This window comes from Leptinotarsa decemlineata, unplaced genomic scaffold, assembly GCF_025532065.1.
Source record: "Leptinotarsa decemlineata unplaced genomic scaffold, Ldec_3_MD MMD2_tig00026330_RagTag_RagTag, whole genome shotgun sequence".
Taxonomy (NCBI): domain Eukaryota; kingdom Metazoa; phylum Arthropoda; class Insecta; order Coleoptera; family Chrysomelidae; genus Leptinotarsa; species Leptinotarsa decemlineata.
In genome coordinates, this window is record NW_027412690.1 from 4,958,402 (window position 1) to 4,975,874 (window position 17,473).

At 36.2% G+C, this 17,473-nt stretch overlaps 1 protein-coding gene across 1 annotated transcript in view; it reads right to left on the reverse strand.

The window, feature by feature from the left end:
- Window positions 1–15,468: 15,468 nt before the first annotated feature.
- LOC111510823 (uncharacterized) overlaps window positions 15,469–17,473 on the reverse strand; it is a 74,841-nt gene continuing 72,836 nt past the window's right edge. Inside the window, exons 25-27 of the mRNA XM_074182834.1 lie at window positions 16,466–16,611; window positions 16,342–16,411; window positions 15,469–15,607 (exon numbers count right to left, since the gene is read on the reverse strand). Coding sequence (XP_074038935.1) covers window positions 16,389–16,411; window positions 16,466–16,611 — 169 coding nt within the window. The 3' untranslated portion in view covers window positions 15,469–15,607; window positions 16,342–16,388. The remainder of the gene's footprint in view (window positions 15,608–16,341; window positions 16,412–16,465; window positions 16,612–17,473) is intronic.

Genomic DNA, 17,473 nt, shown 5'->3' on the forward strand with positions numbered 1-17,473 from the left:
AATTCGAAAGTCATTAACTTAACACTCACTTATTTACCTCTGTTTCTCCGTACTGGTAAGTCCTAGGAGGCTAAAAATATACCAACTGGAGCGCTGGATAGTTTGCAGAGTTCAAAGAGAAAATCTCGATATTTTATCCAATTTTCTTCCTCTTTTCGGACGATATTCGTCTCGCCAGGAGACGACACGACAAATATCGTCTTGCTCTGGTGGTAGAGAAGGACTACATCAGGCTTATTAGCTTGTGAGAGCAAATTGTACCAATAAATTCGGCAATTTCCGTTCCCCACAACAGATTCAATATTTCCTGGAGATTCAATACCGTAAGAGGACCGTAGATGGTAATATAGAACTTTTAGGGTCGCGTTATGTCGATGGATATAGGCTAAGACCGCATATGTTGGACATGCTGATAGAAAGTGCATTAGGGTCTCGGATGTCTGGCGGCAGGCCCTGCACCTTGTGTCAGGAACCTCTATACCCATCACGCGACTGCGGTAGACTAAGGTGTTGAAGACACCATCCTGGCAAGCCATGTTGAATCGCTCAGTTTTCGACTTCAGCTTACTCCACCTGAGTAGAGCTGAAAGTCAGGCGCTGTGGCTTATCCTTGTGTTTCCGCAGAAGTGAGGTGATCTCTGCGGCTTCTATGTGAACTTTTTGCTGAACGGGTTTGAACTCGGTGACAGAGTAGTAATCACCTCTTTCAGTGTCGAAAACTAAACCGAGTTCATCAGCTGTTCAGGCAGCTTCCCTAACGAGAAATGCTCCAATTCCTGATCTCTTATGGTCGCAGACAATTCAGAGAAGGAGATCCGAACTCTTGTCAACTTTACATCCAGTATCATTCTGAGTGTAGACACTCCAAACTTAAAAGTCCACGGCTCCCTGTTATCGGGGGAAGTACAACCGTAAAACGGACGATTTAGGATGCAAACTCCTATCAAGATGCATCATTTTTCGGGGCTTTACGTCGAGTTGATACAGCTTCTTCCGAGTCCACTTCACTACTCCAAACGAGTAGAGTAAGATTGGAACGGCACGCATATTTTTGGCAGCAACTTTTTTCTTGACCGACAGTTCCGATGACCAGATCTGTCGAAGTTTGTACTGATACTTGCCGCTGCTATTACATCTTGTTCCTCGTCGTGGTAAGTATACGTCTCTCCAGCATCCAAATGGTGTAGGATTCTTCAATCTACAAGCTGCACATCCTCTTCGTAGTCCCCGCATCGTCCTCTTTTGAGATGGACCATTGCACATTTGTCTATCTCGAATTTTATGCCAATAGCATATATGTACTCTTCCACCACCCTCAAGGACTGATGAAGATCCTTCTCTCCAGATGCATAAAGTTTAAGATCATCCATATGAAAGAAATGGGTGACCTTGTGCCTCTGGTCTCCTGGGGTGCCACAGTTATCCCTCGAGTATTTCTGAGCGCAACGAATAATGGCAATAGTGAGATGCAGAAGAGAAGGGGACTGAGGGAATCGCTATGAAATACACCCTTTCTGAAAATGACCCACCTGTTTGGACTCTAGCTTGACCAGATGTTATGGTGAAGCGAGTTCGCAAAGTGGTATCAGTTGTTCGATACATCTCACTACTTTTTCGGGTACCGCAAGGTGAGCAAATGCAAGATGAGCTCATGCAATGTTGGATCAAATGCCTTGCGGTAATCGATCCAGGCTATAGAGTGTTCACGCTTATATTGTTTAGAGTCCTGCTTTACACATATATCGATGAGCAGCGGATCAAGCATGTTATCCGCCTGTTATTCTCAGGAATTATTATTATTATTATTATTGTCAGCCGCTGACCACTATATAGTCACCATGGTTTTTTTGTTGGGTTTGCGCATTTGGAAAGTGCCTGGGTGACTCATTGGTGTCCAGCCACTGTCCTGAACATCTCCTGTGTAGAGGATTCACTTTCCATCACAACTAACGATTGACTGTTCAAATCATAAGGCCCCCTCTTTTTGAGCTCCCTGACCTTTTCATTACGTTTCAAACCATCAAAAACCGCATGGGAGCTGACGCCCAATTCTTCCGCCGTACCACTCACTTTTTGTGATGGGTTGGACTCCGCCAGGGTCCTAAATCCTCGTTCTGGATTACTGTAGGTCGACCACTTCTAGGCTCATCTTCTAGGCTTAAATCTCTGGAACGGAATTTCGCAAACCAACGTCAAATTGTATTTTTCATTTTTCTTTATTTAGTCAAAATCATCTTCAGAACGTTATGACAATAACACAACTGTGAAATAATAAATAAAATGGAATACTCGTTATCATATCAATTTTGATCATTGTATACAACTAATACATAGAGAAAATACTATGCTTCATTCAATAATTCATAAATTCAACATGAATTTTGATATCAAATGAATGAAGGAACAATGTTGTAGCGGTTTAAATTTCTGAATTCAGAAGAATCAGAAGAATGATAACCCGTGAGTAGAAGCCCTGATATTGTTGATATATTTTGGAGCGGTCTGAGTAGTGAAATCTACAGTTCATTCCTAAAATTAGAGGACAGTTCTAAGCATTTTCCTTTTCTCTGTGCACCTAAGACAGCTGTTAACGGGGGTAATAATTATCGAGTTTGATTGTTAATTGAAAAGTAGATTCTGGATAAATTGAGATTCAGGCAGTTACTTTTTACTGCTCTTTTGTTCCCTCATTTTAAATTTGCGTAGTAGCAAGGGAACCCACGATGCAAAATGGGGATTGACTCGAGTGTCATAGAGACCTATTATGATGCAAAGCTTAGATGATAAAAATAAAAAAATGTTATACAATGTATACCTTTTCATCGGTGGGGAAAGCTGCTATAGATTATTAAATATGAAAAAAAAAACTGTTGCATGGACATACTCGAGCGCGTCAGATATTGATACCATCAATGTCCTACGTATTTTTAATAATGTTGGTATGTTAATCTGATCGTTTGCATGATGTGGGTGGTTGTACGTAAGGGTTAAAAGTGAAAAAAAATTAATCGAGCGCGTCAGATTTTTTAAGGGGGTGTTAAGTGCACCAAAAATAAGCTCTCATTCAATAATCTGACGATTTCGATCTGACGCAAATTCGCGGCCATTATATAATGTGCAAAAAAAATCGGATGATGAAGGATGAAGGATGCAGCTATAGCTACCTTTCATGAGTGCTATGTCCGATATTAACTTCTGTTTCTATATATATATATATATATATATATATATATATATATATATATATATATATATATATATATATATATATATATATATATATATATATATATATATATATATATATATATATATATATATATGGTTCATCTTTATGTTTTAGACGTGCTGTCTCATAATCTGACGATTATCTAGAGGGATTCGCCTAATCTGACAAAAAATATTTTTTTAATTTTTTTATTAATCATTAAACTTAATTAATTGAAAGGCTCGAGAAATAAATAAGTGTATGTTTTTTAAGTAGAATACTTGTACCTATTTATAAAGAAATTATTTTAAAAATATGCTCAAAAAAATAATTTTTTTATAATCAATTGATTAATTAATGAAGAAAAGAGAAATGAAACTTCCTTTGTTTTGTACCACTTTCATTTGTAACTAACGTTACTGCAGTTACTTATACAATATATAAGTTTGAAAATGTCCTTATAGGACGAAACTGCAGTAACGTTAGTTACGAATAAAAGTGGTAAAAAACATAGAAAGTTTTATTTCTCTTTTCTTAATTATGATTTCCTACCTATATCCATTAATTAATTGATTAATGAATCATCATCTTCATCTTCATCACGAACGAGTCTCTGTGATCAGCTGACATGGCGTCATGGCAACAGAATTCAGAGTGGGGACGGAGTGAGAGAGTAATAGATAGAGAAAAAGTGAAAAAGGAATAGGAACGCGGGGAGGGAAATATAGGCATCACGCAGCTGTACGCATTAAACTTCCTAGACGAATTATTGCTATTTCGGCTAGCGCAAATCGTCAGATTATATATTTTTCGATATCCTTGAATCATTTTCTTCAAAATAAAAAAAAAATTTGCTACGCTCGAGAATATGGAGATGACGTTTTTTTTACAACTTTGCTGCCCTCCCCTTTCTTTACGTCACTCTCAAATTGTCAGATTACTGGAATATACACTTTTTAGCATGTAATTAACTCACCCTATCCTAATCTGACGCGCTCGAGATTTTCTGATGATCAATTTTTTTTTACTAATCTGATCCTTTATCCTTCATGGGCGGCCTTATATATGGGGCTCATATTTGGTGGAGGTACTTAACCGGGTACAAAGTATCCCCCTGTATATTAATCTGCCGCGCTTCAGTAAATCCCGAAATCCTCGCTTGGGCTCCCCTATTATAGAGGTATATCTCTGCCAGTTGAATACTCGAATCTTTTGATTCGATATTGTTCCGAAGTAAGAGTTCTCCAGTAGTAATATCGTGATCAAAACGGCCTATAGCGGCGTATTAATATACTGTGTTAATTTACTGTGAACGTTTTTTTGTATTAGGTATTGGTTCTTTAAACTTGATGTAGATATATTTGCCTGTTTTTTTACATTAGTTCGTTGCAAATAACATATGAAAATCAATTTTTGAGTTATTACACAGTTGGTAGTGAAGTTTGTGAATATTTCTTTCTATATATCAATTTAATATAAATTTCAAGCTTGGAGCTTTCTTGTTGACTTTTTGGTTATTTCTCCAACCCCTTTCTTGTTGAATCCGTTCAACTGGCGCCCCAGGGCTTACTTTTTTTCCATCTATTTCGACTGTAAAAAAAACATATTTTCCTTACCCACGTCCAGCCCCGACAATAATCGACTAGCCTGGGCCGAACTACCTTTTGGTAATTACATGAATACCAACGTAGGTTATAATGTACACAGAATGGATCAAGCTTGCATACAGGATGGTTTGAGTATCATTCAGAAGCTGTATTTTACCTAGATGACAGGAACATAACTTTGATGTGTCCCGTTCAATGTATACAGTGAGTGGCTGAATTATAGAAAAAAAATCCTAATTTCGCAGGCAATATACTTTTGACAAACGTTTGTGTTAGTGGGAATTGTAGTCTTGGCGAAATTTTGTCCAATCGCTTCTAACTGACCAGAATTCTTCGGTTGTACAGTTCATTACTATTGATTATTTTTTATTTGCATTTATAGCTTGCATTGAAGAACCTGGAATGATTTTCAACACTGAAATTTTTAGCGTTTTCAAAATGTTCTTGTTTGGACACATTATATAACCATCGCATTCGCCAAATCAGTTGTTTTTTGAAAACCGATTATAAAGAAAAAAGAATTGAAACTTTTTATGTTTTTGCCACTTTTATTTGTAACTAACGTTACTACAGTTTCGTCCTATAAGGACATTTTCAAACTTATGCACGAGTTTACTGTAGTTTGAAAATGTCCTTATATAGGACGAAACTGCATTAACGTTAGTTACAAATAAAAGTGGTAAAAAGTTTCAATTCTCTTTTCTTCATTATGATTTCCTACCATGTAATAACGGCTAGATCCATCAATTTATTAAAACCGATTGTATTGCGTATAATCTGATCTATATCCTTTTAAATTAATTCTAATCATCCGATGCAGCTTATCGACGTCAGCAAAATTTTCCCGAAACATAGTCAAAAGTACAAACAAGAGTACATGCATTGAGTGAGTTAGCAGTTTGCTAACTAAGCAATTTGCTACAGCCCCAGTCTGTCTTTCTCTCACGCATACGTCAGCGAAAGGTAGGCTCCTTCTCTCTCGTCGGACAGACGCTTAGTGTTTAGTGTGCGATAAACATTACTGTTGACAATTTTGTAAAAATCTAACCAGCAAGCACTTTTATTATGTGAAATGTGGCTTAAAAATGATGATATTAATTTTCTGTGTTTACATTATCAGTATCATTATTTAATCCTACAAAAATAACATTTGGTTTGTGGTAGCTATAATATATGTACATAAAAAATGATCAATAAAAGATTTTATTAATAAACAACTTTTCCCTACATTATCATACATGAACTTTAAACTATTTCAATAGTAAATAGGTCAACTTAGATATTAATTCCTCACTTCTATCGAGCGTCCCAAAACGCATACGTTTTTTTAAGCTTCTCAGGTAAATACGTTTGTTAATTATTATTTTTTTATTAAAATATAACCGAATGGTCTTGCTGTTGTAAATGTATATTAGGTAAGGTTCAAAAATTCATTTGGTAGAGTGAAACCCTGGGGAGAATATTTTCGATTCTGAATAACAAGATAATCAGTCGGCAGATTTTATGCATACTATATATTTCGAACGATATAAACAAATTAATTCATGAATAATTACTAACCCTATCGAGACAAACATCAACAAGCATGTTATGAGTTGTCTATTCATCATTCTCAGTAATAGTTTTTGGACAGTGGAATTATTGTTTGAATTGGGAGTTTCTAGAGGGAAATAGCTTCAAAACTTTGTTTACATTGCAAAAGTAAATATTATTATTTTTGAAGATATTCATTGTGAAACTGTGATGAGAAAAAGAAGGCATAAGGTAACATATACAACATCAATAGTACCTTTGGTTCGTTAATGAGCTCCACCTAAAACACCTACATCATTCGGTGACTCAAAAATACAAATTTCAGGCAATATGACCTACACGCCTAAAATATTTCAGACGAAGCGGCGTTGTCGCTTCTACTATAAATTAGCGGCTTCTTTGATTTTTCAAATGGAACACCCCATATATAATATCATATTATGATTCATTATCACTTTGTCAACAAATTCATATACTATTTCCCTATACCTATCTATTACCGTTTAGAAGATATAAATTAATTTCGACATTTTTTTACCAAACATGAACTTTTATAAATGCTGATAATCTTGAACTCTCTTGCACTAAAACGATCAAATTTGAAATGGAGTGCAGTGATACTATGAGGATCTTCACTCCGAGTCATATTTTCATTTGCCTCATACAGGGTCTTCAAAAAATGCAGATACTTTGATCTCATGAAAAAATGAGTGGAACTCAATTTTTTCAAATGGAACACCCTGTATATTTCAACATTGTTGAGCTCTACATCCAATTTTAGATTAACTTTGTTCAGATAATACTATTTCTATTTTGAACCGTTTTCGAGATAAACTGTTTCAAACGGAAACTGACGAGGTATTATTGCTGGTTTTTTTGAATTCATCACTTATTTTGGATATTCAACATTTTTGTTTATACTTAGTAATATTTCTTTTTAATCCAGTTTTTCAACTGTATCAGATCAGTCAATTCTAAATTGGTATGTACCTACCTTAGAAAAAGTTACAATTTGTATACATTGAGGTATATTGGTCTCTAACGTACAACAGTACACATTAATATTTTTCAATAGTGTGCTTTGGAAAAATAAATAAACCAATTATTTAACTTCAGACTTTCCTTGGTGGTTTTTACTGATTGTGATAGCTACCAATTATAATAGAATAATGTCAAGATTAGGTTACAGTAATGAAGATTTCTTGAATTTATTAATAATTCATGGTGAGTGCAATAGAATTGCAAGTAGAACATGCCGAGTATTTCATGAAAGATATCCGCAACTTCCGAAGTCGGAAGTTGCGGATAAATGGACTACTAAAAAACTGTAGGTTGAATGGAACCCTCCGTCCAAAAATCATGCGTAAGAAGACTAAAGTGGATGGTGATGACAATGGTATAACAGTTTTGGGATACTTTCATGCATTTCCAAATGCTTCTCTGCACGAGGCTGAAAGGGAGATGGTATACCCTACGTGACAATTTGTCGAATTCTTAATAAGCATAAATGGCATCCCTATAAGTTCTACTGTGTCCAACATTTGAAAGAGACTGATTTACTTCGTAGAGTGGAATTCTTTGAATGGTTACTTGTCAATACTCAAGAGGATGAACATTTCCTTGACAATATCATATGGACAGATGAGGCCAAGTTCACAAAAAATGGAGTTTTCAATAGACATAACAGTCATTATTGGGCGCCAGAAAATCCCCATGTTGTCCGCCAAAGGGGTTTTCAAGAAAGATGGCAATTCAATGTATTTTGTGCCATAAAGAATGAGTCAATTTTTTATATCGAGTTATATGATGATAATTTGAATGCATCAAAATATGAAGATTTAGTGAGGAATGGAATTCAAATGATTTTAAATAATAGACCAGGAAGAGAACGTGTATGGTACCAAATGGATAGTGCTCCACCCCATAATTCTCATTCAGTCAGCGAAGCTTTAAGCGAAATCTTCGAAGACAGATGGATTGGTGATAATAGTCCTTTTCGTTGGCCTCCTAGAACACCAGACGGCAATACATTAGATTATTTCGTGTGGTGTTTCATTAAAAATATGGTTCACTCTACTCCAATAACAACAATGGAAGAAATGAAATCGAGAGTTACAACTGCTTCAATAGTTTGACTCCAGACTTGATCAGAAGCGCTACACATGACAATCTTTTGAAGAGATTACATGTTTGTTTAAGTAAAGGTGGAGATGTGTTTGAACATATTCTGAAATACACTGACGATTGAATTAACTCATTAATTTATGGGTTTATTATTTTCAGTTCGTGTTTCAGCGTTAATAAAACTATTGTTTGAAGAGAAGTTTCATTCGATGGTTGAGGAGTATTTTAATAATTCAATAGTCACAGATGATACAATGAAAAGATGTATTATCTGTGACTAATTAAGAAACATCAAACGAAATCGGTTTCACAAAAATGGGTGATGATTAAGGAAACCATGTCAATTTCCGTTTGAAACAGTTTATATCGAAAACGGTTCAAAATAGAAATAGTATTATCTGAACAAAATTGATCTGAAATTGGATGTAGAGCTCAACAATGTTGAAATATACAGGGTGTTCCATTTGAAAAAATTGAGTATCACTGCACTCCAATTCAAATTTGATCGTTTTAGTGCAAGAGAGTTCAAGATTTTCAGCATTTATAAAAGTTCATGTTTGGTAAAAAAAATATCGAATTTAATTTATATCTTCTAAACGGTAATAGATAGGTATAGGGAAATAGTATATGAATTTATTGACAAAGTGATAATGAATCATAATATGATATTATATACGGGGTGTTCCATTTGAAAAATCAAAGAAGCCGCTACTTTATAGTAGAAACGACAACGCCGCTTCGTCTAAAATATTTTAGGCGTCTAGGTCATATTGACTTATGCATACCGTGGATATTTCAGATTGATCCGTTGAATAGTTTGCCAGAAACGGCTAATTAACGCTCATCATGAAAAGCCCTGTATAGCTTGTTAAAACAACATTTCCATTATTAGATTTACCTGACTATTACACAAGGATATATTGTAAAATTAATTGAAGACTAGTAGATAAGGCAATATTGTAAAATTAATTTAAAACACTCATGACGCAGATACCTAGAAGAGGTATCTATGTTATATATAGGGATAATATATAAGTATATTTAGTTTAATATTCCTCTTGAAGATGATCACTTGGTGATCGAAACATTTGTAGAGGTGTTGGGAAAAAACTTCAGTAATATCGAAAGTTGATATATTCCACAATTTCTACAGTCACAATATTGAATGACTCAAGTGGGCTGGCTCGTTTCGATTGGAATACAATAAAAATTGAATAATGAACATCGAAAAAATTGTACTGACTCTACTGGATATGAACAGCCATTCTGGATTTCAACTTATTCAAAATAAAAACAAGGTTATCACAAACACGATATAGTTTATTGAAGTTATAGCAGTCTGTACATGACATACCTGTTTGCATCAAATTCAGTTTTTGCTTTAGCTTCAGCTAGAACACGTTTCAAAAGGGTGTGAATGATTGGCTGATTTCGTTCATAAGAAATCGAAACAGCTAGGTATATTGAAATTGGAACAAAACTTTCCATGGGCGAAAAAATTGATTCAGGAACCCCCAAAAGGAATATACTCGGCCCTCCTATTTTTCTCTTGTACATGAATGATTCGTTCAACTTCATCAAAGGAGATAGGTTGTTCATGTATGCAGATGATACTTCAATAGTGGTTACAGGGGATGATTCCCAAGAAGTTTCCTTAAAAACCGACGATGATATTGAAGATTATGTACTTTTTTAAGGACGAAACACAAGCACTACACGAAAATCTTTAAGGCGCTCTAAGAGCGGTGCTTGTTCGAAAGTAGCGAATCACGTTGGATTTGAATCGCTGAATATTAAATCTATTTGGGAAAAAGTTCCCAGGAAGTTTATTCCATTTAAACGCAGTTCTCCAAAGGAAAGAGTTCTTGAGCAGTGGAGTTCGAGGTGTACTGAGTTGAACCTCATAACAATGACCAGCCGCAGTACGTCGCGTATTTCTGATATGTACCGCTCTTGGTGGAATCAAATGTGCCAAGTCACTTTTGAACACTTCCCGTGAAATTATCTACAGAAAATTTGGCCAGTGAAGAAATTAGTGGCGAAATAAAAGATTTTGAAGTACTTACCTATAAGCCTGAACTATGAATTTTTTGTCACGACGATTGATGAAAAATTCACTTCATCTCAACAAATCAACTATGTGTGCAGAAAATTCAACCAAACATTTTTCGCTATTTACAGACTGAAGTTTACTCACCCTGAGAAAAGCATCGCTAGTCAATGTTTACTATGCTCTCGCTTACACAGCAATCAGCTATAACATTATCACATAGGGACAAGCAATGAAATGTACCCGGTTATTCATTGATCAAAGAAGAATCAGTCTTTAAAGAGAACAAAATACATATTGTACTGGGAATTTATTTATTGAGAATATCATTGTACGTTCATAATAACATATAAAAAATCGAAAAATAATCGGATACTCACAGTTTTTCGACAAAAAATCACAAGAACATACACCTAAGAGATTATCAAAATATATCTTATAAGCGGTCGCCATTATGGGCTGGAAATTTCTACCACAGTAGAATAATATAACCAGTAGGCTCTCTTACCACGTGATCCACCCGAGTTGCCGGGGACCTTCAACTGCTCTTAGGATGAGATTCTCATCCAACGCAGTTAGTGCTGTAGTATCGAAGGATTCGACGGTCCCACGGGTATCGGATTAGTTATAATGAACGGTCGGAAATTGATATTGTGTTTAGTTTATTCCCTGTTGTTTTTATTGTTTTCAGTTTTGTAGTTGGTTATTGTTGTTTGTTTTATTATTAAGTGATTAGAAAATGGGAGATGTAAAAAAGACATCATTATACAAGCGCACGTCTATGGTGAAAGAACGAAATTGGCTCTGCACCTGAATTTATGAATGAAAGTAGTGGGAGTGGACCTGCCGGTTGATTTTTACTGTGTTTCTACAATAACTTGCTGTAGAGGAATATGAGAAAAACTTCTATAAACCAATTTAAAAGAAGTGTGAAAACACTTTTGACCAATGATTCTGTATATGCAATTGATGAATGTTCACATTTAGTAAATTTAGTGAAGATTTGTGTATGTATATATACATATATATATTGCATAATTCGTGCAAATTTTTTATGGTACGAACAAACGAATTTGAATTGAATTTTTTCAAAAATGACGGATGAGCAAGTCGTGTAATTGATCCGTCCATGGTGGCAACTCCGAATTTATTAGGAATTTTAATTTTTGGAGCATCTGTATAAAGTTATAAATAATAATTTCCCAACCCAGACGCGTCTAGATATTTTTCTCGAGAAAATTTTCTAGCGGAGTTGCATGGATGACGGTACTGCGAAAAGTAACGATGTTCCTCAGGCTTCCTAGAAAACTATTGACTATCAATATCGTTGATATCGAGGAAAATAATATTTGATTTTTGTAGTGAATGAAACGTGGATGGATCAAAAAAGCTGATTCACCCACTTCTCTACAATGCACAATTTGTATCTTAGTTTCTGTACATAGATTTGGACCATGTCAATTTTGCAACATTTGAAGGGGGCGTCAATAAAATTACCTTGAAAAGCCGTGAAAAGGTCACACACATGCCACGCTCCTATAAATATTAATTTTCCTTTAACGAGAAAGTCAGAACCTACCCGGTATGTGTCAGTGTTTAAGAAACAATAATTGATTATCAAGTGTGAAATTTTGCATGACAATGAAGCTCAGTACCTCACTAAGTTCGAAGTTTAATTGAAAGTTTCAATATTTCAAGTCTACATTAAGTTTGGGTCTCGCTTAGGGAAGGGAGATTTGAATGGGATTATCAACTTATTTATGAGATTTCCAACTTTTGCTAGCGAACTCTTTCGGAAGATGTGGTTGAGTCAGGGTCGGACTGGGACCACCCAAAAAGCACATATACGTGATACATTTGTAGGGCAAAAGGTAACTGATCTCGGTGAAAACAAAAGCAACCTTATCAGTGTCACTAATTTCGGGATTGAAGGCTGTCGATTTTAGAAATTTCTTCCTGACGTTTTGATGGCGTAAGTGACCAATATTTCAAAAATCGACGGCCTTTTAACCCAAAAAATAGTGACACTAAAAACCTTAACCACTTTGTTAAAAACAACGTTAAATTTTTCCACTTCTATACATAAACAGCGCTAAATGAGTAGAGAATGTGTTAAACTGTAAGAAAAGGCAAACTGAAAGGTTCATGCTCAAAAATTACTGCTGTAATATAAACCATCGAAGATTCCAATTAGTCAGTACATGATTGTGGTATATTTTTAGCAAGGGAATTTCAAGTAAAACTAATGAAATGACAACGTATATGAAAGTCAGAGTAGCTCCTAGCTCAACTACAAAAAGAGAAGTAGGACCTTTTGACATCGGGGTGAAACAAAATAACCTAGAATATTATATTTTTCTTTCCTGAAGTTTAAGTTGATAAAATGTATGTATGTATTTCATTTGTGCTCAAGAAGATAATAAACATTGCCGAGAGCTCGACATATAGCAAAAAGTTTAATTAAATATCCCCCTGTTAACAACTGAAACCTCAGCAAAGAAAAAAAAATCGTAGGGTTGCAGTTAATTGTGAAAATGCTGGTTGGCTGTCCTTATTCATCTTTCACTGCCTGAACCATTGTGCATGCTGTTTTTTGCGAGATCATTGGCTTGGGATGTGGGGGTTGATCAAACTGGCCATCGGATGCCTGCTCCCACGTAGCCCCGCTGGATACGGGAATGACATAATCACTTGAGGTTCTATTCTTCCCTAACTGAATGGCATCCCAAAGATGGTTCAATCCTGAAGTGTATTTGTATCCGTGCCGAGAGGATGAATGACACTGAGCCTATCAGCTGTCTCTACGGAACCTTCGAGATACGGGGCGCCCTCTCGTCGGTAACGCGGGTTTCTGCCGTGATTGACCTTCTTTCCCTAGCTACTCGTGGGACTACAGAGTGGACTTAAAAATTCTTTCTGACGCTGAATCTACAAAGGAGATGGATGTCGAGCTTACGACTCCAACTGACCTCCCTGTAAATTTAGATCAGGAGACTGTCTACAGAGGAGATGGATGTCGAGCTTATGACTCCAACTGACCTCCCTGACAGAGAAGCGAGAGCTTCTCAATTCTCCAACTCCTGATCCAATAACTGAACCTAAAAAAAAACGGTTTGGTGGTGCAGCCAGAAAACGACTGAGTCGTCTCCTCAAGAAGGGTACCTTATGAAACCGCCTTGCACGAAATTCTTAAGCGGCGAACGCTGAATCTGTCTCAGGTGAAGGAACAAACCCCCCTTGAGCAGGTTAACAAACGTTTGCGCTCAAATGATGATTCACTAAAACAAGAGGCGAATATTCCCTGCACGGTTGAAAATGAGGCATCGTCAGGTGTAGCTGACGTGCAAAAACCCTCATATGGGAAGATTGTCGCGGGTATCAAGGTGGGAATCTTGCACCTTGACTATCCAATTACCTCATTAACGATGAAACAGCAGGGCATATACTTTGTGCCTGCCCCGCTGGGGACCGAATCAGGTTTTTAGAGTTCGACAGAGCCGTACTCTTACCATCTGACCTGAACGACAACTCACCATACAAACTAATTGGCTTCGTTAAGAAGCTGGGTTTATTTTGTCGAGCGTAAATAGGTGTGAGCCACAGTAAACCCTTACAGGTTGCGGTGGAGGGTCGAATGGACCCACTCACTTTGGATCTAACCTAACCCAACCTAATAGTAAAAGGGCTATTTCGAAGACGACTGTAATATTTGTCAGTACAACTGGAATAGGTATATTGTAATTGTTGTAAGTGTTGTTGTGGAATTGGTCGCGGTGGTAGTGCGCCCGACTCACGATCGGAAGACCGTGGGTTCGATTCCCGCCTTGACCAGATATTTTTCCCGAGAGAATTTATCTGGTTGAAGCTGGAATGATTCTGCAACCGTGTTAGGAATCACACGTTAAAAGGTAAGACCTCGTTAGTCCTTAGCTCACACAAGTTTCTCAACTCCTGAGAGTTGTCGTTCGTACGGGAGCGACAGCTGATTAATGGAAAAACAGATTTTGAACATATTTTAAACATATGTAGATGAATGATAAAATACTTGTTAGCGTGAGAATGAAGAAGAAAATTGGTATCAATAACAAAAAAATATGATTGATGAGTATCAAAGAGGAAAATTTCGATCAGAAGACAATTTATTGGTATGAATATATCTAACTGAGATTATTCAAATCAGTTCATTCATTAAATTATTCGCATTGACATTACCACCTACTAAAAATCTCATTTTGAGTTCAAAACAAGCATAGTTAGCTCAATGGTCAAGTTCATTCTCATATTCAGATAATGCATACAGTTTGATATTTCTGCTACAATCTCTTTTTATGAAGTAATGCGACTTTTCAAAGGCCAAGAGATTTGACCAATATATATGATTTTTCATAATACAAACAAGGTATTTTATAAACAACATTCGATTTACTCATTACATTTATTGATGACTTAATATTATTCTCTTTTGTAATTTTCACACACTCGTTTTCAAAACATTAAAGAGTCTCGAATTATTGAATTACAATTTTGTATGGAATTTTCATCGGACATTGGTTCAGAAGGAGGTTAGTTGAAGTTCGAATCACAAAATAGTATTTTATTGATCAGATGCTATTCCTCTCTAGAACAAAAGTAATATCTCCTGTCGGGCGTTCCGCTAAATAAGCATCATCAGGAGATGACTAAAAGTAGGTTAGCGAAATGCGCCTCTAGGGAAAATATTTTTGTTCTGGTATGGAAAAAGTGTATTTATTAAAATTATTTTCAGTCTATTATTACTATCACTTGAACCAGAACTACTTTTTTTCAAAACTATATAGACTAGATAACAGTAAAGTATAATAACCTCAGAAAAAAAATTCAAATGAGAACAACTAAAAACATCCAACTATTGAATGAACACACTGTAGAAAACTAACGATGGATTGTTGAAAAAGAGGCAATATTACCACGTTTATTAAAATATCGTTCTAAGTCACTTGTTACTGCCGAAGTCCAAGCAATATTGACTTTTGCTGAGGTAACAGTACATATTGCTGCAGATTTCAGTGATGAGTGCAGGTGCTCTTTACGAACCAAGTCTTCAAGCTGAAACGACAAATTTGATGAGTGAAGTGATTGCCAATAGTTGAATATCCACACCAGGGATGAAGATGGTTTATACTGACACTAATGATAATGCTGAAAAAAAACAGTTGCTACAAATATGCTTGCATTCCAATATCATTCTACTTTCTCGAACTTGTGATGTAGAGTGGTGAAGTGAAGTAGTTTGCTTTTTGAATATTCCATTTCAAAGTTAATCTTTCTATGATAGCAGCAGGTCGAATAGACTGGAGTGGAAGAGCAAGAGATTCATCATGGTGTTTCCAACATCTGGATCTGTCGTAGTTACTTGAATGGTTGGTAAATTGATTAGGATGGAACCTCTCTAAACGTAGGTGTATCCTGCTGCATCAATTCAACTGAATAGCTTTACATTATTTTCTATGACAAACAACATTGTGCGTTGATAACATAGATGACAGTAAATTCGCTGTCTTCAACGTAGTGTTGATGGTTTTCCACGGCTGATACATGTATGGAACAATGCATATCATCATTTACGTGTTAGGAATCAGGAATGAAAGATGAGGCCTCATTAATCCTTAGCTCGCACAAGTTTCGACTTCTGAGGGTTGTCATTCGTAGGGGTGCGACAGCTGGTTAACGGAAAAACAAATTTTAAACAGATTTTTAACGTTTGTTCCAATTTAACATTATTTTTTCATATAAGGAAGTTCAATAATTTGAGCTTCTGAAGTTTTGAGACAAAATGTTACCTTGTCAACTTGTTCCTTAGTAGTTAACCTGTCCGCAATCTCTGACACTATGGAAGCCGCACTTGGATAGCTGAAAGTACACAACTCTAAATATCTTTCTTATTAGCTCAACACCAATACTCACTATCGATAAAGTTTTTCATAATTTTTCCACAGATAATCCAACGCCACATCAACACCTCTGAACTGGATGAAAACACTGATGACCAAACAGTAGGGACGTCATGGGTACGAATTCCATATGAATCGTTCACAGAATACTCCAGGTACCTGATGAAAAGGCAAGAATTAGTCCCAAAATATTTTTAGTACTTTTACATGAGGTTTTCGTCATTTATGCATTCATTGATCTCAATTTTTTTAATGTTCCGCCACTAGGCTCTGGCAGCCCATCATATTACTGAGGCACGCACATTGAGCATACATACGTGGCAAAAGAGAAAAGATGTCGAGCTAGTCAATAAGTCGATGTATGTTGGATGTGTTCTTAAAAAACGTGATTGTTTTTTAAGGGCAAAACACAAGCACTACAGGAAAATCCTGTAGGCGCTCTGAAAGCGGTGTCTATGCGGAAGTAGCAATTCACATTGGATTTGAATCGCTGGAAATTAAATCCATTTGCTAAGTCACTTGTACATTTTCCGTGAAAGTATCTATAGATAGAGACGAATCCTCAACATGTCTTCGATGTTTCAGACTTTCGAGGTTGCAAGTGATGTTCGCATGTCCAATCAGGTGGATGGCTCTTCTCTGGATGGCATCCAGCAGCTTCAGGTATGGGGCTTCATACATGAGAATAATACTCTAAAGAAGGTCTTATCTGAGCTTTATAAAGCATCAACAGTTGCTGAGGTGTGTACAGTTTTCTGGTTCAAAAGCTTTTTAAAAGCAACTTTTGCAATTTCAGAGACATACTTGTGAGATATATTGGTGTCCAATTCAATCCCCAATAAACTTGTCAAAGCGGTCAGCGAATTGTTTGTCCGGACATTATTATATCCAGTTCGAGGACGTTTATCTTTTTGGAGAAAACCGATGTCTGGATTTTCCTGGCATTCATTCGAACCTGATAACTTTCACTCCAATTCGAAATCACATCTAGATCCTCAATAAGGTATACCACTTCCTGCTG